General features: G+C 41.1%; 1 protein-coding gene across 2 annotated transcripts in view; it reads left to right on the top strand.

The window, feature by feature from the left end:
- Positions 1-1,959: 1,959 nt before the first annotated feature.
- The window catches only part of ESRRB (estrogen related receptor beta), a 132,393-nt gene continuing 113,489 nt past the window's right edge, over positions 1,960-20,863 (top strand). For both annotated transcript variants that reach the window (XM_071809475.1, XM_065840182.2), the window contains exon 1: positions 1,960-2,113. Coding sequence is in view for 1 of the 2 variants with exons in the window: in XM_065840182.2 (XP_065696254.1) it covers positions 2,112-2,113 (2 nt within the window). In the remaining variant the exon portion in view is untranslated. The remainder of the gene's footprint in view (positions 2,114-20,863) is intronic.

Genomic DNA, 20,863 nt, shown 5'->3' on the forward strand with positions numbered 1-20,863 from the left:
CAGAAATTCAAAATTTTCTTTGTTTGGTCAGGTAATTTTTTTATCTGAGATCCAACTACTCAACTACGAGAAGGTAAGGGACCAGAATCTGGCAGGGAATTGAGGATTTGTTTCCACACTGGAGCTCAGTCTGTCAGATACTTTTCTTTTTTTTTTCCCTCTTCATTTGTAGGTCTTAATCTGTAGATATCAAAGTGCTTTAAAGTGCAGTGTTAAGTATTGTTATCTCTGGGTTTTTTTGAAGCTGGGCATATACAACAGTGTTAAAGTGACAAGCCAGACTTCACACAGGACAGTAGCTGAACTGAGGAAAGTGCCTAAATGTCATGAATCTTTGCCTAGTGCTTCTTCAGGCCCTTGTCCTGCAAGCAGGGCATTTTTTTTTTGAAGTGGTTGACTAAAGGCTACCAGTTTAGACACATATTGACTAGAGGTGAATTATGCATGCAGCAGGATTTGATCCCCAAAAGAGGAAATGACTTTATCTTCCCCCCAAATCATTAGCTTCAGTTGAACTGAGACCTTGGATGTGATGTGGTGGGTCCTTGTCTTGTTTTTAGGACAGCTGCCCCTGTTGAACTAACTTTCTTTACTCCAGCAAGAGCAGCAGCTGCAGTGTAGACATGCCTAAACTAGCTTAAATAGTTCAGGTACTGTTGGCCCCTGAGCCAAAGAACCATGGAGTTCAGCATCAGCTTGGTGCCTGAGGATTTTGTCTTGCTCTTTATGAGTTCAGCATTTCTTTACCGTTTCAGCTCAAGCAAGCCTAGCAATATGTTGAAAAAAAGGCTGGTGGATCTGGTACACTGTCTGCACTAGTACTTTTGCCTGCAGAGCTGAGCATGATGCTAGGGATGATTGTACGAGATAATGCCAAAGGTAGCGGTGTAGCAAAAGCTGTTTTGCCTCTTTCTGCCCACTGTTCTCCCTTTTTTTCCCCACCCTTCCCCTGGTATTCATCAGGAGCTGTCTTGCCTTTGAGTTCATTTACTAGGAAACTTCATAGCCATTAAGGTTCTACTGAGGATCATTAATATCTAGGTGTTGGTGAAGGCTTGGGGAACCAGCTGCCTCCTGGAAAAGCTTTTGGCCTTGCTGGACTGTGGCTCTAACCTGTAGAGGTCAGATATGGAAAAATCCAGGACCATTACCCCTGCATCTATTAATATTAATGGGGACCAGGGCAGAAGCAGTCCTCATGCCTTCTCTTGAGTCAGTGCCTGGATGGTGGTCTCCCAGCTCAGCCTCTGCAAAAGAGCTGTGTTGAAATCTATAACTCGTTGGTTTTCTCCTGGCACTCAAGGACATGAACAGGAATGATAGTCCAGGTTCTTGAGAGCTAAGTAACCTCTGGTGAGTCAACAGGTGAGGTATCATCAATGTCCTCAGTTTTGTTTTTAGAAACAGCCTCATCAAATAGTGTTTGTGGGCAGAGACCCTAAGTAGGCTACCGAGCTGTTACATTGCTAACCTAGCCACTAGCCATAGTTTATTCTGCAGCAGAAATACAAGCACGCATACACCAACCCCCAGAACCCAAATCTGAACTCCTCTATCATCTGTCAGAACCCCAACTTGTTTTTCAAATGACATTTATTTTTGTTAAATTGCAAGAGAGTTGGATGCAGTCAGGCAGTTGTGCTTTCCCTCTCCTTCTTTGTGCACTGAATTTTGTTCACTTGCTTTACATGCCTCAAGTTGCTGTAATGCTGCTGGAAAAGTAATTGCCTTGCACTTTCTCTTTCTGATGCCCACGGGTGACTGTGGGGGACTCCTCCCTGGGCACAGTGCAGAGTTAAAAGCCCAGCTTTTCCTGCTTTGCTTAAGACCTGGTTCTTTCTTTTGTTTTCATTTTTTTTTCCTCCTTTTTTTTCTTTTTTTTTTCTTTTTTTTTTTTTTGTCAGCTGCCTGTTATATCAATCACAGAGCTGGGATCTATTTATAGGTTGGGACTCAGAATACTGTGTCCTAGTCACAAAGAGAGGCAGAGACGCAGAGGGGACTGTCGGCTGGTGCAGGCGGAACCGAAAGATATTTAATCAGCAATTAGAAACACCTGAGGGCAAGGGAAATTCTACTCCAGCCTAGAGCTTCATCTCTCAGCCTGCAGCATGTAAGTAGTGAACTTCTACCTTTTATTGCATTTATGGGGTTGTTTTTGTTTTGTGTTTGTTGTTGGTTTTCTTTTATTTTCCTTTTTTTTTTTTTTTTTTTAATCTAAATGTTGCTCTGCACCAATCCTTTTATCTGGGCTAAAAATTATGGGAGCATCTTGGTATGGTTAAAGGTAAATTTTTTTTTTTTTCTATTTTCACACTGTCAATGGAAGGTCAGTGTGACCCACAAGGAGAAGAGTTGGTTCAGAACTTTGTAGAAATCAGGTGGCTTCACTATTTGAGAGTGGCTTTTTCCTCTGGAAATAAGCAAATGAAAGTTTGAGTGGAGCAGTTTTGTTTTGAGAATAGAAACAGTCAGGTTTGCTGGCATTCCATAAAGGTCAATGTATAATGTAACTCTGCTTAAGGGCTTACCAAGGACAGGTGCTATTTATCCCATGCTGGTAAAGGCAAACCTGGGAACTTCAGCAGTCCTGTCTTAAAAGAACCAAGTGACACCCTTTTCTCTATTAAAAAAACAAACCAAAACAAAACAACAAAATGACGCCTCCTCCCCCCCGCCATTTCATATCAAACCTTCTCTTACCAGGGAGATGGAATGAAGTTTTGCTTTTACTGAATGCATTTATCATTGAGCAGTCGATGTTTCTTTAATTTTAAAAGTCTCAAAGCAACTGAAGTCTCTTCAATGACAAAAGAGGGGCGCAAGTCTTTGCTAAGTCGATGCAGTGGCAATCAAAGAAGGAACTTACTCTCTCATCGCCGATGAGCTCCTTGCTTTAAAGCAGCCAAAATGCAAAATGTTTGAACAATGGTATATTTTTGGAGTATTTTTGTCAAGAAATATATGAAGAGAGGGAAGACAATAATTAGTGAGAAATGGTTTCTTATTAATAGCTTTTAGAATAACATTTTTGTCAAAACACAGACGTTTTTCTTGTTTCATATTTTTGCTTCAGAGTTTGGGCTATGTCTTCTACAAAATTTAGTTTTTATATGTATTTTTAAGTATAGAAAAATATCCTTAATTTCTTGCATTTATAATGTCTGCCCCTAAAACATCAATCTTACAATATTTAATTTCCATATATAAAGTTTTTTAGCATAAATTTCTTATGAAATATATAGTCTAAAAACTTTTTTCTCCCAAATTTACCATTTTTGACAGTAAAAACAAGTAAAACAAAGCTAAATTTGAGGAAATTTGGAGGAACAAGTGTCTAATAAAAACAGAGTAATAAAACCAGAGCTGTCTCACAGTTAAAATATCAAGTCCTAAGAAAGACATGATAGCTGAATTCCCTGGACTGACTGTAGAAAGGTGATAAATAGAATTGTTCCTTAGCTCATTATTTTGAGTTTTTTTGATATATATTTTACAATACTAGAAGTTTTTAACTTAAGTTCTGGCAACAAAAATACTGAGTACACATTAATTCTGAGCTTTTAACCATTGGTACACTTCATCTTTCAGCTAGAATTGTAGGTATAGGGAAGGCCTCTAGGACAATATGGAAAAACACGGTGAATTTACATACACAAATAATGCCCAAAATGATCGCTTCAATACACTGCTTCTGTAAAGCTCCCCTCCCGCCAAATAAAACAATACTGTCAGCCTGACCATTCTCATCATAAGAAGCTTCATTTTTATTATTAAGGCTTTTTGTTTTACATAAAATGGACATCTTTAAATTATTTAAGTCCCTTTTCTGTTTGTTTTGGCATGATGTTACATTTATTGCCTCTCTGTGACGATGCAACTTTATTGTGAAATGAAGGGAGAGCAGATTTTTCTGAAAGGTGCTAAAGAAATAAAATTGCTGACTTGGTAACTAACAAAGAATCTACCATATAGCTAGTCTGAGGTCCCCCCAAAAACTGAAAACCAAGAGACATAATTGGAAAAATAAAAATGGAATCTTTTTCTTCCTTACGCAAACAGAAATATCAGCATGACTACGCTCGGGAATTACTGCAAAAACTCATTTACTATATGTTTTTGTAAAAATCCAAGCGTTCCTGAGAAGTCCTCCAAATATAAAACAAGAAAAGATTTAGTTTTAAGAATTTGTTTGGACTGTTCAGTAGTAGTTTACATGTAATTGCTGGACTTTATCCGTCTCTTTCAACTGCATGTAGGTCTTTTCCTCTGTTAAACCTGCTGTATCTTATATCTTTTTATTACTGCATTTGGAAAAAATAACCAAGTATCTGCTGTCCTGTACTGTACCAATCAATGGTTTATGGGACAACGTTTATTTGGAGGGAGGGAGTTCTCTGTGGTTAGAGGGAACACTGATGCATCATGTGGAATAAAGTCTTTGTTATTTAGTTTCTGCTTCACTAATGTTTTATGTTTTGTGGACTAAGCAGCTATCAGCCTCCAGATTGACTCATTCTATACGGTATAGTTTGTCATAGGGCTGTTGCATATATATTTTTTTCATTTTCATTCCCAAAAAATGCAAAAAACCCTATTTTGTTTCATCCTAGTTTGTTTCTTTGACTGCAAAGTAATGATTGACATGCAGATTCTCTTCTTCATGCCCCTCCTTTCATTGCTGACTATGACATCTCTTGTGCCAAATCTGCTGCACAGGTGTCTAGAGTATAGCATGCTCAGGTGTCTCACTGTAAATCCCTAAGAATATGGAGTAAACACCAGCAGGAAAAAACACTCTTCTTGAAACAATTCTGTGTTTTTAGGGCCCTTCTGAATAAAACCCCCAAAGCCAGCAGCCAGTTATTAAAGGTAGTGTAGCTATCTCTTTCTCTCTCTTGCTCGCTCTTACCTCTTTTATCGCTTCACCTGTACATCTGTCCATCTATTTTTCATCTCTCTATTTTTACATTTCATTATGCTATGCTTGCTCTCCCGCTCTCTTCTTTTCCTTTCCTGAAGACACATTTCTATCTGGCACAGAAAATAAACTCAGATTGCGGGTAGTTATGTTAATCTAATTCAATCCTCTGTGGGTTAGGAGTGAAATTCTAATAGTGGAGCTGTTGAGGGCTTTTTTGTTAATGGCTTGGGGATTACATTGAGTTAAAGGCTCATTTCCTAATCAAACAGAGAGGGAGAGAGTGACTCCGAATATTTATGAGTCTCCCAGCGAGAGTTAAACATTGAACTCCAAAAGCAGGATTTCAGTGCTGCAGAAAGAGTTAAAACCCCTCAGGGCTGCTGTGGAGAGGGGAGAAGAAGAAAAAAAAGAAGGAAACCAGTTAAGCCATCAGCATTTTCAACTGCTGTGTAACTTCAGTTTGCTGAGAGAAAATAATCGTCTCACAGAGCTAAAATGGAAACTGTAGTGAGATATTTAAAACAAAGTCAAGTGATGCTTCAAAAAGGGTCTTCTTTAGTGAAGCAGGGTACATGCAGTGCATGCAGCAGCCTAATAGAAAACTCCAAATACTCTTCAAAATAAGAAGGATTGAAGGGTGGGCTGTCTTTTTATTATTAGTGCCTGAAGACCCAAATTATTTTTTTCATGAGTTTTTAGTAACCTTTTCTTCAAAAGAGAGAAAGTAAAATAAAAAAATATATAAATAACTGTGGATGGTTCAATATCTAAATTGTTCTGTTCTGTAGATTGGCATCTTTCGAGGCATTTTTCTCTGTCCTTCAGTTTAGCCGGAGTCTTGCATCAAATAGTCCAGTTGGAGAACTGGATTCACTGTCTCAGGAATGACTGACCAAATTAATGCCTGATTGCTTTTGTGATGAGTTCATTGTACATGCTTGGGTAGACCCTGCTGTTGCTGGAAAAGAGCAGGCCGGCCTGCCTGCAGCAAGCAGAGCACCTCTGTGTTGCTAAGGCCTGGTGTTTTGTGAACAAGCCAGCAGTAGGCTTTTTTGCCCCAAGCCTGGACTTAGAAAATCTGTCTGCAGCAAGCGTACTGCACAAAATTGAGACTGTGCCATGATCCTGCCTCTCTTCTGTAAAGAGGTCCTGAAAATGAATGGGCATAGAAACCTGCTGTCTTCTGACACGTGGCCGAGTCATATCTCCCAGTTCCTCAGTTTCCTGTCTGTAAGATGCTACATCGTTGCCATCAAAAGTATTCCAAGATCTACACAGAACAATCTTATATAAATCCCAAATGGTTGGATCACCCACGGCAAAACCAGCAAATCACTGCCACAGGCGCATCTCTTCAAAACAAGAGGTTTTTGTGCTGTCAGTGGGAGACACCCCGCTCTGCTTTTTTTTAGGGTTTTTTTAAAATGCATTTGGTACTAGCAAAAAGGTTTTCTGATTTTGGTAAGACAAACAGATAAAGGATTAACTTACCGCTAATGTAACACTCAATAGTGTTGTTCTACACAATAGGTCTGAATTTGGTCTCAGTGACTCTTTTTGAGATGAAGCTCCAGGCTGATCACTCAAAAGTGGTAGACTTTGGCTGAAAAACTAAGTTACTGTTTGATTCTGGAGCCCTGTGTATTGATGGTCATCCTGTATACACTGAACTCGGGTGGTTTTGCTAACATGTCTATCTGGGTGCAGGACCTTGAGGTAACAATTGGCACCTTGCCCTAGTTTAAAAGTTACTTAAAACTGCAACCTGATGTGGATGCCTGAGGCCCCTTTGTGCTCTGTGCCTGGACCTACTGAGGGGAGCACCATCAGCTACAGTGTACTTTATTAAATGCATTTGAAATACATAATAATTGTGTTATTTCACTCTAATAACTTGTACCCACAGCAAATCACTTTGAGACAGGAGCTTTCCGTGGCTAAGCTGAGCACTGTATAACATTTTTACCTACCTTAATTTTGTTCCCATCCCAGTTTCCTGTTTGTCTCAGCCTTTTCCTCTCCCGCGCAGTTCTGCTGTGGCTGTGGCCTGGCAGTTTATACTCAGATTTCCCCTGCTGATCTTTCAGGCAAACTACTCTTCTTTCACCTCTTTTTGTCCTTTCCAGTGTTATGCTGAATCCTATGAATGACCTGCTGCTGTTTACCCTGAAGGTGTCTGCATTTCAGTGCAGCTTTCACTGGCATATATAGAGTTTATGAAGAACTGGGGAACTAAAAACAGATTTTCAACTTTTTCACAAGCTACATAGAAAGCTACTGTGTTCCTCTTGTCCTCCATGCATGCCACAAGTACTTAAAAAAATATTTTATAGTATTGTAGGAATTTCATGGAAGGAAATACTGTGACTCTTTAAACTTTTACAGCACACGATTTAGTTGACATGATGACTTCAATGTAATGACAGTTTTAAAGTCTCAGGACTCTTGAAAGACTCTAGAAAAAGGACAGTGTCTTTAGGGAAAATTACCTTTTTCTAATGGGATAAAACTTGCAACTAAATATTGTTATTTGGATACAGGAAAACATATGCCCAGCATGTATAAGAGAGAAGCTTAAGTGGCTATTTTTATTCATTAAGAAGTCACTGCCCTTTACTTTCCCTCAGCCATGTGAGATGCGAATGATCCTGCTCATAAGAATTTCACGCTGCTCTCAGAATGGATTCTCTCTCTCTTCGTAATTGTGTTTGCTGGATCAGCAGGAAATGTACTCCAGAAGTTCTTGTTTCCCCAGCCTCCCGTGATCACTTCTTTGTGGTGGGCCTGAGGAAATGACCGGTAGCCATATACTAAAACACAGGCATTTCATCAACCTCCCTCTAAAGCTCACAGGACCTAGAGGGTGCCTTTCTGGATGAGAAGAGAGGGTACATCTGTGACCAGGCCTGCCAGACAGCTTTCTTTTTGTTTGCTTTGTTCTCCATCCTCAGGCCTTTCTTTTCCCACAGGTCTCCTGGGCTTTTTAAAATTACAGTTACTCTCATCGGCAGATCTTTCTACTGCTTCCCTTCTAACTAAGAAGTTCTTCCCTGTTGCATCATCTCCTCATGGCATACTACAGGGGATTTCAACCTTTACCTGTTGGTAATGTGAACTCATGTAGATTGATGAAGAGCTCATGTGAATATGATTTTCTCAGTCATACTTTTTGAACCCACAGTCTGTAGCACTGAGAGTATGGCAACACTGAGGCAAATACTGTCTTTGCGTGGAGGAGGACAGCAAGGATTTTGTGAGTGAAGCATAGGCTAGGAAGGGATTCTTTGCATCAGCATCCTTTCTAATGCTTTACCTAAAAGCCATTCTAGTGAAGCCCCACAACTCTTTAGATGAAAACTTCTGTGTACAGCCTAAATGTGTTCATGGCCAATCTTTATACCAAGCTGTTTGCTTCACTGCTGTTATTTAATTCTGTCTCTGACACAGGCTCCCTGTTCAGTCTAAGGTGAATCCCTTCACTGATGTGATTTCTTTTGCCCCTCGTAAATGGGGTTCTGGCTTACCCGTTCATGATCTATGGAGAATAGAATGATCACAGCAAAACACTTTGTGTTACTGCAGGCTCTGAGTACAGTCCTGTGTTTTGCCTTTGGTAGCAGCTATTGCCTTTTTTACATTGCAAATAATCACGATTCTTCCATTCTTCCTGAGCTTTCTCCCCATACCTCTTACTCTCCCTTTGCTATGTAGGATTAAACTTCATTTTTGTGTGACTCTAAATAAATAGGTTCTGCTGTTGTGGCTGTCTCTAGTGACTGTCCATGCCACCTACTACCTGTGCAGCCCCCTTCTGTGGGTGTCTGCTGGTGCTCTGGGAGGGCCTATACTCCCTGCACAGAGATGTATGGGGGATAGAGAATTATGTTTTCTTTGGGGCCCTCTATCCCATACAAAGAAATAAGATGCAAGGATGCCTCCGTGTGCTCAAAGGGCAATGTATAGATATGTTGTTGCTGTGTGTATGGGGATATAGCGGAAGATTTGGCAAGGAGGTTAGTTAAATGTAAATACGCTCAAGTGACTTGCACCTGTCTGTAGAAAAAGCACATACATCACACTAATTGTTTTACTGACCTTGTGTGCTTGATGAGTAGAACCTCTGTGTTAGACAACATAGGCCTGTGAGAAACTCTAGGCACCTTATCACTATGTCTGAGATTCCTGCTTTGTTGTGAGAAAGAGTGGGAGGCTGCGCCTGCCTGAAGCCTTCAAATACAGGCGAGCTCAGCAGGCCCAGTGATCTTCTAGCAGGGCTGAACTGACCAGCGCCTGCGTCCCCGCTTGTGTCACCTCTGCCTGGGAGCTTAGGTGTGGCTTCAGAGATCCCCCAGTAGAGAGGTAACTAAAATAAAACTTGCTCTTTGCAAATGCATCCGTGGCTTCTGGCTCTTCTTGCGATGTGCCTGCATATGTGTACGCACTGTGCTGAAGTAATGGGCCATACCTCCTTGCAATACTGTGTTCACCTGGCTACGTTGCTTCCAGCTCTGTAGTCTCTTCTGGCATGTGGGCTCATGGGATGAGTGTTTAAGAAAGACAGAATTAATGGGGCTGCTGCTATGTTTGCGAAGGGTTAAGTGATGAGGCTTCAGCATCACAGCTTCTCCTGGGGAAGAAGGGCTAGTCAGAATTGATTGTCTTGGCTTATTGATCCTTCAGGAAACAGGACTGAAGTGATAATGCTGTTCCTGCCACTTTGAGGCACTTTGTACCAGCAACATCCTCTGTTTACCTAGGACAGTGCAAAGGAAGAGCTGCTGTGTTGCTAACCCATTCCAGAAAAACCCCATGTTGAGTTTACGACTTGTCTGTCTGCTCCTAGGGAGAGGTCCATGTGCAGTGATAGCTCAGCAAGTGGTGTTATTTTATGGTGCTTAATGGAGATTAGCTGCAAATGGTGGTTTTTGAGTTACTATACTGAGTCTTTGCTGGCAGTGTCTTGATCTGTTGCATTCTGTGAAGTCTCAGGCTATCATGTCACAGGGCAACCATCTCTTCCGCCCTTTTCCCTTCTGTTGCCTTTCTGGCCAGTTGGCACTCACTGTGCGGTTGGTCTTGCTTGTAAGCTGAAAAAGGGCAGTTGAGTGCTTTTGATCCTGTGAGTCCAGCTCTAACTTCTAGCCACATGTGTGGGCTGATGGGGACATGCATGATGAAGGATCCTACCTGTTTTGTGCCTAAACTCCAAACCTGCCTTGAGAAGTCAGGCATTCTTTTCTGCCCTTAGGGTGGCAGAGGGAGAACCACCCACCTGCTACAGGAGCTGCTGGAGGAGCAGTGCTTCCTTTTTTTTGCTCAGCTACACCACCCCTAAAGACGCATGAAACATGGTCAGAGAGCACAGTCCAGCCCTAAAGATCTGTTGGGTGCTCTCGTGCAACCATGGGCCTGTGAGAGGTGGGAGGGGGCATGTGTTCCTGCCCATTTCTGGGCTCTCAATTGTCCTTGTAGCACAGTGGGCTTGGGAAGACCTCACACTCTCACCCCTGAGGCACCAGTTGTAATCGGCTGATAGACTGGGCTTGGCTCACACCCTTAGCTGGACCATTACTGATAACTACAAGGTTTGGACTCTTACCTGTGGAAATAGAAGAGCAGCTTGCTCATCATGTTGTCTCCCTTTCTCTCTGCTTTGTGCCTGTACGTGCTTTGCACCCTTTCTGGACGTGCTGCTGTATTTTGAGGAGTCTCAGGCAGGTCTCTGCAGCTTCCCATAGCCAGGTCAGAAGGCCAGGAAAGCTTGGGATGGTTTGGAGGGTCTTTCAAAATCTTGCACAAAGCCAGAAGGGCCAAAAAGCTATTGTGAAATGCTTCTTTATTAAGTCAGGCCAGCTTATATATAGAGATACACAACTTACAGAGCCGTTTAATTACCCTATATATAATTTCTATACTTAATCTTCTTTGATGTTGCCAACAACTTTATTACTCTACTTGATGTTTGACTTTACATCTCCACCATGTGAAAGCAAATGATGAGAAAAATTCCAGTTTTTTTAAAAAAAGAAAAGTGTCTAGATCACGAGGTTTCAGGGAACAACTAAAAAGCAATGCCAACTATCTTCTTTAAAAAAAAAAAATAGGGAGATATGATAAGAATAACCACTAATGTATCATATAGAACATAACTATGTTTATTTTAGGACTTCATCAGTAGTTGAACATTTGAAGCTCCCAATACTAGGTTTAATGTAGTATGCAACACTGTATATTATGTAATGTAAAATTATTATCTACTACTTAATAAATCTCATGTTGTGACTGTTCTACTTCTTTTTAACTAGTTCTCAGACTACGGCTAGGAGTTATACTGGCAGCTTTGGCTGTTGCTTCCATTTTGCCCTCATTGTTTGCATCAAGGCACATTCACTACTGTTTGGGCTGCTGCATTTAGCCATGAGACAGCTTCTGTCTGAAGATGCTTCCAATCTGATTGAAGACAAGACACTACCAGGGGGTAGAGTCAGTCATGAAGTCTGTGGCTAGAAGAAAGATGAGCATAACTGAGACAGGAATTTGTGGTAATGTATTGCTGCAAGTTTGACTTGTTTGGAATACAGGTGGCTTTGCTTGCTGTGCACTTAACTAAAAGGTAACAGAAAAGAGCATAGGCCTTTATTTTCCTGTGTAAAACCTGCCTAATTCTTTACTTTGCAAAATTAGCACCTCTGCTTTCTTAGCTAAGAAGAGAGCTCTTCTACATGTTCTCAGTCTCTTTATACTTGCTTGTGTGTTTTCCCCATTCTTCAAGTGCTGTGGTCATACTACTTTTTTTTTTTTTTTTTTTAAAGTGCTTTAAATAAACCAAACAAAACTGCTTTTTTTTTTTTTCACATAACACAAAATTAAATTATGGGATATATTAGCCTCCGCATCATTCAGTGGCGAAGTTATGGGTAGGTTCAAAAAGATATCAAAGAATTCATGGAATATATGGACTCATCAGTGTCAAGTATACCTTATGGTCTAGAGGGAGCAGCCTAAGCCACAGGCTGATAAGATAGCGATCGTGAGGTCTGCAAGAGTATAGCAAGGTGAAGAGCAGGGAAAACACACTTCTTTCACATAGTCTTTCTCTGAGCATCTGTTAGTGGTTGGTATCAGAGATAAAATATGGGACTAGGTGACTTCTTAACTTGGCCTGGCAGATCTGTTCTTGCTGCATCTCTTGTAGCTGAAACTGGTGTTGTCACTCCTTGCAGACAGCTGAATTACTTGTTTACATGATACTCTGTTACAGACATGCAGCATCTGCATTTTGGAGTACCCGATCTTGCTTACCCTGTTTTTCTGTTGTTATAGACAGTGTTTCTAAAGCTGTGAACAGGACAGATAAGCTATGCCACTGTGAAAGCAGCAGTGAAGACAAGAAGGCAGCCAGGGAGCAAGGCTGATCTAAGCAGAAATTATGCTTCCTGAATTTATCCTTTCTGAGGGGTGCTGTGTTCCTTCACACTGACTGGGTGGCTCTTGCAGTGGAATTTACAGAGCAGAAGTGGGTCCAAAGGGAAAGAGACAATGGGTTATATGATGCTTTCAGGTATTTATGTTTAAGACCACATTATGCAGTAGCCGCGAGTTTGTTTCAATGTATAAAATCCCGTGCTCTGCAGCGCATAGGTCTGCACAAAGTTTTCACCTGATGGGTTTTTGGTTTGGTGGTGTATTGCATTGTAGTATCACCAGTTGTTTGAGGTTTCTTGAAGTAAATGAGTACTACATTATAATGCCCACCAGGGCCTTTGTCACTCTGATGCTTGTTTCTTAGAACTTCAACAATGGCTTCTGGCCTCATCTTTCCCATCTGTGGGTGAAGGAGAGTCTCCTGCCTGCAGTACCTTCCTTCTGCAGAGGAGCATCTGGAAACACCTTCCCAGGTTTTACCTGGCAAAGGTGGCATTTGGACAAGAGCAAGATATTTTGCTTTTAAGATGGGAGTCCAGTGAGAAAGAGGAAGGACCGCAAACATTTGTGCACTCAGTGGTTATATGGAGCAGCCTGCTCTGCGAGCCCAGAGTACTGAAAAAGTGCCCTGTTATCTGTTGAAAACAGTAGTGTGGTGTTTCAACTTTCCCCCTCTCCCAGGATTTCATTGGCCTTCCCCACTGCAGCCATCTATAAACTTGTAGTTGTAAACCTGTGTAAACCTGGAAGCTGTCTTATGTAGTTTTGCTACTTAATGTATATCTTCAGTAAAACATGAGTGCCTTGGGGCTTCTCAGTGAATTTACTTTCATGGCAAAGAATTCACCTCTGTAGTGAGAGGGCAGCTCTGCATTACCCTTGGGAGATAGGAGAGGCCAGGCAGGGGGCAACAGTAACTCCCACCTTGCTTCAAATGTAGATCATAATCTTTTGCATGTTACTTCAGTATTTTACATTGCTAGGTATGGAACCACATGAGAATCAAACCCAAAATCTTACACTGAAGTCTTGATAAGCACTTAGACCTGAAAAACTCATGACAGGCTGGAGTGTTTGGGCACCATGCTAGTTTTAACTCTGTCACAGCCAGAAATATTCCCAATTTTCCTTTTTTTGTTTTAAGCCTATCAATAATGTGGGGCAATTATGTGACTATGATGACTGATTTGATATGGTACAAACATCTTTTTGTACCATTTTCTATTTTAAAGCGGAGCCAAGCAGGAACTTACTCTGCTAGTTTCCCATTCATCTGGGAACTGCTGCAACTTTGGTAAAGGCACGTTTCTGCGGAGAGAGGACTCAAGCTGCTAATTTGACTGTAGGAGTTTATTTCTGGAATGCAGCAGTGTTTCACCAATGGAGCAGCTGTCCTGGAAACACTTACCACATGGGGTCATTTTCCTCTCTGTGTGTAATCGACAAAGCCACCCCAGTTAATCTGAATCCTTTTAAGTCTCCTAAACTAGACCACAGGGAGTGCAGAGAGGTCTACAGGACTCTGACCTCCTTCACTTCCTTCTCCTGTCATTAGGGAAGAAAAAATACTCCTATGCTTAAATGTTCCTTAAAGGGGAAGCCGATAATCTTTCCTGAGCGTGGAAAACTGTTTCTATCAGTAACATGCTACTGATCTGGAGGGAGGCATTGGTCTCCATTTTATATGAATATTTTGTGATAGTAACTACATCTGTCCTAAGTTTGCCAGCTATTCCAGGTTGTTGAATCACAGCAGTCAGAGGTGGGAAAAGCTTCTTGGGTTATTCAATTATTTTTCTTTTGTCTTATCTGCCTTGCTTGCACAGTTTTCTTCCATCCCTGTTCACTTCTGGGATGATAGTTCCACAGCTCAATTCCTTCTGCTGCAAGAGAAATTTTCCTGGTTATTTGGTTTAAATGATTTCTTTTTTCTTTTTTTTTTTTTTCCCCTAGTTCTCTCTCATGTTGACCAGTTCCTTCCTCACTATTTCTGGTATTCAGTACTTTTCAGACATAAGCCCTAAGTTCTCCTTGCTCCTAGTAGGCTGTATGCTTTTCAACCCCCGCTACAACCTTGCAACAGCCTCTTGCTGTGTAAACTTTTTTGTGGTTCTCCTGACAAGGTTTTACACTTTGAGTTTAGTGATTCCTTTCTTTGTCTTAACCCTGTCTTCTAGGCCAGGGTGCAAGGCCAGTCACAGGTAGCAGTTCTTTGTAGGTAGGAGGACATTCTCTCTCAAGCCTGGAGAAGGGGTTTTTTTGAGAGCCTACCCCTGGGCAAGTGCTGCACCTGTGATCTGGGCCGGCCTTACTGCAGCGCCATGGGTGTATCGCTCCCACTCTGCAGTGGGAGTCTGGATCTGCCAGGATTCAGGGGCTGCTCCTTCAGTCAGGTACTTGAAACTGAGAACACAAATTACTCTTGCTGCTGTCTCCTCTTTCCCCAGGCTGTGCTAGTGTAGCTTTTCAGATGAGCAAGTATGACTGGGGCTTCCTAAAAATTACCAATATCATTAAGGATTTTTGTACCTACAATCATTTCACAAAGCAATTTAAAAAAAAAAAAAAAACACAAAAACAACAACAAAAAACCAACAACCAAATAATAACTCACTGAATTCAGCTAGAATATTTAAGAGTTAAATTTTGGAGTGAAGAAAACTCTAGAAAATATTCAGTGGATGCACAGTTTCTTTTTCTTTTTGCAAGTACTTTGCCTTTCTAGATGAGTGATGGGGTGAACATAATTAGTCCTGGGTCACCCTTACTGAAAGGTAGAATCTGGAGGGATGGAAAGGTTGGTGTGATCCCCTTAGAGAAAGGGCAATAAAGATTTTCCTTACTGAGGGTCAGGGAGCAGAAAGTTTGTCTTCCTAACATTGTTTTAGGAGCTGAGGCTGAGGTTTGAGAGATGTTGTAGAAAGGACAGGTGATCAGTTTTTAACAACAGCCTGCTATGATGCAAATCAAAGAGGGGGTTGAAGTACAGCAGTGTGTGCCTTTAAGAAGCCTTTAATAGGCAATAAAGTAGTAAATCGATGTATAATGGAGAAGAATAGAAAAATATTCTCCTCAATAGTATGACAGAGCCTCTTCTGATGGAAAATGACAAAGTTCACTTGAAATTAAATGATAGATTTGTTTTATCTGTTCAAACTAGAATGGTGTTTAGGTAGGCAGAGTATGTGAGAAACTGGAAGATGAAAGATTTTCCTCTCCCATTTATGAGCATGTGTTACAGCAGAGTTCACAGCTTGACTTCAGGCTTCCAGTGCACCTCTATTGAAAATGCCTACTATAGTAGTGAAGGCAAACCTGGACAGTGAGGCAAACATATCGGGATTGACTGATTGACAGACAGCTCTCTTCAATCATTTTGTGACCATGGTGTATTTGATTTATAGTATTTATAGTATTTATTCTTATTTTCAACTTTCTCCGTGAAGCTTGAATAACTTTTCAAAACAATAAAGGAGATCTCTAAAAAAATCTAATTTTCCCAACCCCCACCTACCCCAAATATTACCAAATTCAAGACATGGACAAATTTAACTGGCCACTTTTTCCTCTTGTTTTTGAATCGTGCACTGCACAGCCTTTGTCATTAGCCTTTATATGTTTTTTATATATGCTTTATACATTCTGGTAGATGAAGCATGTGTCCTCTGGCAAAAATGGGTAGCTTTTCCTAGCAAGGTTGCTGTAATATGTAAGAAATTGCCTTATAAAAATCATGTATGAATCCTCTTTTTGAAGCTTACTTGGAACAAACAAGTATTGCAGAGTAGATACAGTGCAAACTCTTCGTAGTGAATGGTTTCAGCAGACTCAAGCAGATGTTGCCTTTGCACACATTTGTCTTGCTTTCTACAACTTTGAAGAACCAAATGAATCTAAACAGATTTTAAGACGGACCTATACGACTCTGATGCTCTAGGCCTAACTGCATAGCACAGGCCATTACAATCCAGCTCGTAACTCCTGAACTTATCCAGGCACCTTCTTAACATTGTCTTCTAGAGAGACATACAACTTCGATTTAAAGACCTTGTAATAGATTATCTGCCGTGCTCCATGGCAAGTTGTCCCAATGGCCAGTTCTTGCTGTTTAAAAATGTCTGTATTGCTAAGTGAAATGTGTCTAGTTTTGGATACCAGGAATAGTCTTGTCTTATATCCTTTTAAAGCCAGATTAAAGAACTTCCCGCTATTTCTCCTGACTTACAATCAGATCAAGTCACCCCTTAGTCACCAACTTAGTCTGTTCTTGGAATTAAATTTATTATGCTTCTCAGATCTCTCACTGGATAGATTTCGTTTCAAGCAGGTATTAGTTTGACAGCACCATGGTTTTCAGTTCAGTTATTTATGTCTTTCAATCTCATTCTGTCTCAACCATGTCATCACTTACCTACGCATAAGGGGAAATTTTCAAAGAAACATACTACAGATATGAGTACTTTCAAGAAACCGTTTGATGTTGCTAATGGTTTCACAATTTTCACAAACTGCTGTAATGTGAGGGTCGTATTTCATGTACAGGTATAAATCCAACACCTGGATTTATGGCAATCCTGCTTGTGGTCTGTTTGACTCAAACTAACCTTTTGGCATTTTTAACTCGGATCAGCTCCTCTATGTGAGCTGAACAAACACATGCGTTAATGCAAGGGAGGAGGCAGACAAAAATGGCTTGGGTGGGAAGTATGGTAGGATCTCCTTTTTCAGCAACCGAGGTGGATTAAAATGGTTCTGCAGCCTATGTAGAGAGACTTCATTTCTCTGCAATCCGATTTGTAAAAGCTAAGCTTCTGAAATAAACAAAGAGGCAAGAACAATGTAGTTTTCTGCTCTTTGAGTGTAGCACATGTATGTTATGTGTATCAAATTAGAGGAAAATCTATACTTCTGTAGAGGGGAGGAAGAGTTGTGATTCTTTCATTGCTAATTTTTAAGTAAAAATCTTAATCTAAAATTTCACAGAGAAAGAAACTTGGTATGGTCTAAAAGCCTTTGGGCTTTATCCGTACTGTATGTACTTGTGTTGCTCGAGGAAAAATGTGGGGAAGAAATCCTGGGTTGGGTGCTTCTACATCCATACTTTCCCCACTTTGCACAGGAATAGATGGTAAGAATGAAGTTACTTCAAGGAAGTTGCACTCCCAAAGAAACTGAGTTTCACACAAAGCCGGAACTGGTAGCCTGTTGTTAGGGGCATGAGAGGGTCAATCTCAGAGGGACTAGACTTTCTTCTCTCTTGCAGGATGTTAGACCATTTCATTATTTCTACCAACATCTCCCCCTGACCTGCCTGGTATAATGCCATGAGAAGGCCACCTCCTTTCATCCCCCTTTGCTAGGATATTAAGGCTAGTGAAAATCAGACCCTATGAATGGATGTAGTAATGAAGCCCATCCATTAATCTCAAATGCAGGTGGCCTGTACATCCATAGTTGTACTATGAGTTTTACTCCTATTAAATTAGAGTTAGATTATCAAGAGAGCAATTGTAAGTACTTTATCAAAGAATTCCTGAACCAGCTGGTAGATATATTGAATTGCTTGTACAATTGCTATAGCTGTAACCGTAAAAAAAAGTTACTTGGATTATATAATCAAGGTAACAGGGCTTCATACATCAGAATTGCAGCTGATGGAGTGAAATTTACCCTTCTCTGAATGATGTGATTGTTTGTGATATGGACAGTCTAAGATTTATGGAAATAGCTTCTCAGCTGGTGTAAACTGGTACAGCTGTGGTGAAACCAAATGAGCTCTGCCACTGTACACCACATTAAAATTTGGCCCTTGGTGTCATTGCATAGATATTTCATTGCTTTTACGTGGTCAGGTTTTGTACTTGCAATAGGTAACCACAGAGCTGTCAGCAACATAAAACAACCCGAAGCTTGGTACTAGTAGAGGGTTTTACTTTCAGACTGTACCTACATTAGGGGAAATTTTCCCATCGGGAAAGTGGGGCACAGTGGAGAACTGAATGAGAGAGTGTGGGGGAATGGTAGTAGCAAGCAATTCCAACATGAGCTGGCATTATAGCACAGCAGACCAAGGGAACAAAGTGGGGAGGTTGCAAGTGTTTGCCTTTATATGAGACTTGCTTGTTTTGTACACAGGTGGGGCCCCGTGAAGCAGTGAGGTACTGCTCTTGCTTGGTACCATTCTGGTGAGACTTTCAGCTCTGGGCACTAGCAGAAAAAAAGCAGAGGAAACTTGGAAGGTAGTAAGAGAAGAACAACAAAAATGATGACAGAGCTGGAGGGATTGTTTTTATGAGGGGAAGATCAAAAGAACTAAATATGTGGAGCTTGGCTAAGTGATGACTAAGAAGGGAACGTGAAAACTACCTACAACTGTTTGAAGGATATAAACACTAGAGGTGAGCAAACAGCAGGGAGAAATAGTCTCTGAATTTGAAAGTCATTTTCAGTTCAACTGTGTTTCCACTCTTCAGTGCTCACTTTCTGTACTTTACTGAAAACCTTTTCAGGGAAAAGCATACTTGTATATTCAAATGCTTCAGTATCTGCAAGGGAATTCTGAAATGTAAATTCAAACTTAAAATTTGAAATTTGCTTTAGCTTACATAAGTTACCTAGTGTGTAGTACATTGCACTAATCAATGGTATGCAAATTTTCTGCATGGTAAGTCAAACATGTAGTTGAAAACCATACTTTCAGTTTTAATACGGTACTTGTGTGCTTCCTTGATGGAATTACTTAGTTAACTGAGAAATGCAGAATAGGTTCCGAATGCTTTCTATCAGCTTTGCACAAAAAGGTGGGGCATTTGCTTTTGTTGACAGGCTGTATTTTATAAATGCATTTTGATCTCTTAGGAGAGGTGTTTTTTTCTCTGACAAGAGTTAAAAGTGACTAGAGCTCAAAACAAGTATGCGCTATATATATATATATATATAAGGGCTGTAGATGCAGTTTTATGAAGTTGTCCAGATGTGCTTGTGCACTGCAAGGGAGATCTTTGCTGATTTTTTGGTGCACAATTAATCAGCCGAGAAAGGGGAATTTAGCTCCAGTTGACCCCCCCCCCCCCATGGACAGTCAGAGCAATTGAATTAAAAAGAAATTTCAGGATGGTTTTAAGAAAAAGTTGTGTTAATGGTGAAATTTTCTCCTCCTGTTGGTCCACTTGTCATTTAAAGCACTTGGGCAAAGCAGTGGAAGCAGTTGCTGGGCAAGCCTCAGGTGAACTGACTAATTTGGTAAGTCATTTTCAACTTTGGTGATTTGTGAATTCAGGCATTAAAATTGTGTTAATACTCGTCAACAGGCTTTTCTAAGCATCTTTTCCTGTTCATGCAGGTTTGATGCATGCTGCCCAGCAAATGACAAGAAATATATGGTCAACTGTGTAGATATACTCTTTAAGAAAATGCCCCTGGAAACATCTGTGTGTATATATGCACGCATGCGTCAATCCATACTGTACACAGAAACTACAGGCATTGACCTATGCAAACACACACCAAATTATCGCTTCCTATAAACAAATTAGCATGCTTTAAAAGGTGAAAAGCTCTATAAAATTGTCTGCCCTGTTGTTTATGGTGTGAACGGAGGATGCACTACATTACAGAGGAGCTCACATTTCTCTCTTCTCCCCCCCTCTCTAGATGGACGTGTGCTCCGTCCGTTTCACCATTGTTCCTGCCAGCCCGATCCCAGCAGGGGTTCTCTAATTAGCAATCTCTTCATTTCCAATCAAAGCACAAAGCGGCCCCAAAAGCCTCTCTTTATGAGGGAGCTGAGCGGTGGCTGGGGACGTGGAGTGGGATAATTGCCTTCGCCACTGGCAGCAGTAAGCAGCCTGGCTAATTCATTATTGTAATAACTTTGCTTGTCCTTGGGGAGGGGGGGCTAGGGTGAGGAGGACTGAGCCTGGTGGTGCTAGCTGAGGACAGGGGGAAGGGGGAATCCAGCCAGAACTGAGGTAGAAGATGGGAGCAATTGGCAGGAAAGGAGAAACTATTCAAGATTTTTCTGTCTGTCCCCCTAAGTAATTGGAGGGTGATGTTAATTTGTGCCATGACAGCCAGTGCTCCCTGAGCAAGACTGCTAAGGGCAGCCTTCTGCTCTGCCCTTGTCATGTTCTGAGAGAGGGCCGTCTGGAAAGGTATGTCACTTGGCCCCAGGACTGCTGGTGATGCTGGGGCTTGGTAGGTGAGGAAGACTCGGGGGTTGCCTCTCAGTCCAGGTATGAAAAGTTGACACTTAAGCATTGAGATAAGGTTGAATGACTGAGCTGCCCACACCCAGAAGGTTTTGGCTTTCGGTGAAGCACAAGAAGTTACCATTCCTTGAGCAGAGACTGCATGTTGTATTTCTTCAAAGGGGTTGGGAGCTGGCAAATCCTGTGGCAGAGCTTTGTTCTTAACTATTGTCTCTTTAAAATACCTTTAATCATTTACCTGTGTTCATGTGGGCTTTGGCTTTGATGGAGCTGTGTTGCTTTTTGGTAGCAATCACGGCTCTGC

The sequence above is a fragment of the Patagioenas fasciata genome, chromosome 5 (genome assembly GCF_037038585.1).
Source record: "Patagioenas fasciata isolate bPatFas1 chromosome 5, bPatFas1.hap1, whole genome shotgun sequence".
NCBI classification, from domain to species: Eukaryota; Metazoa; Chordata; class Aves; order Columbiformes; family Columbidae; genus Patagioenas; species Patagioenas fasciata.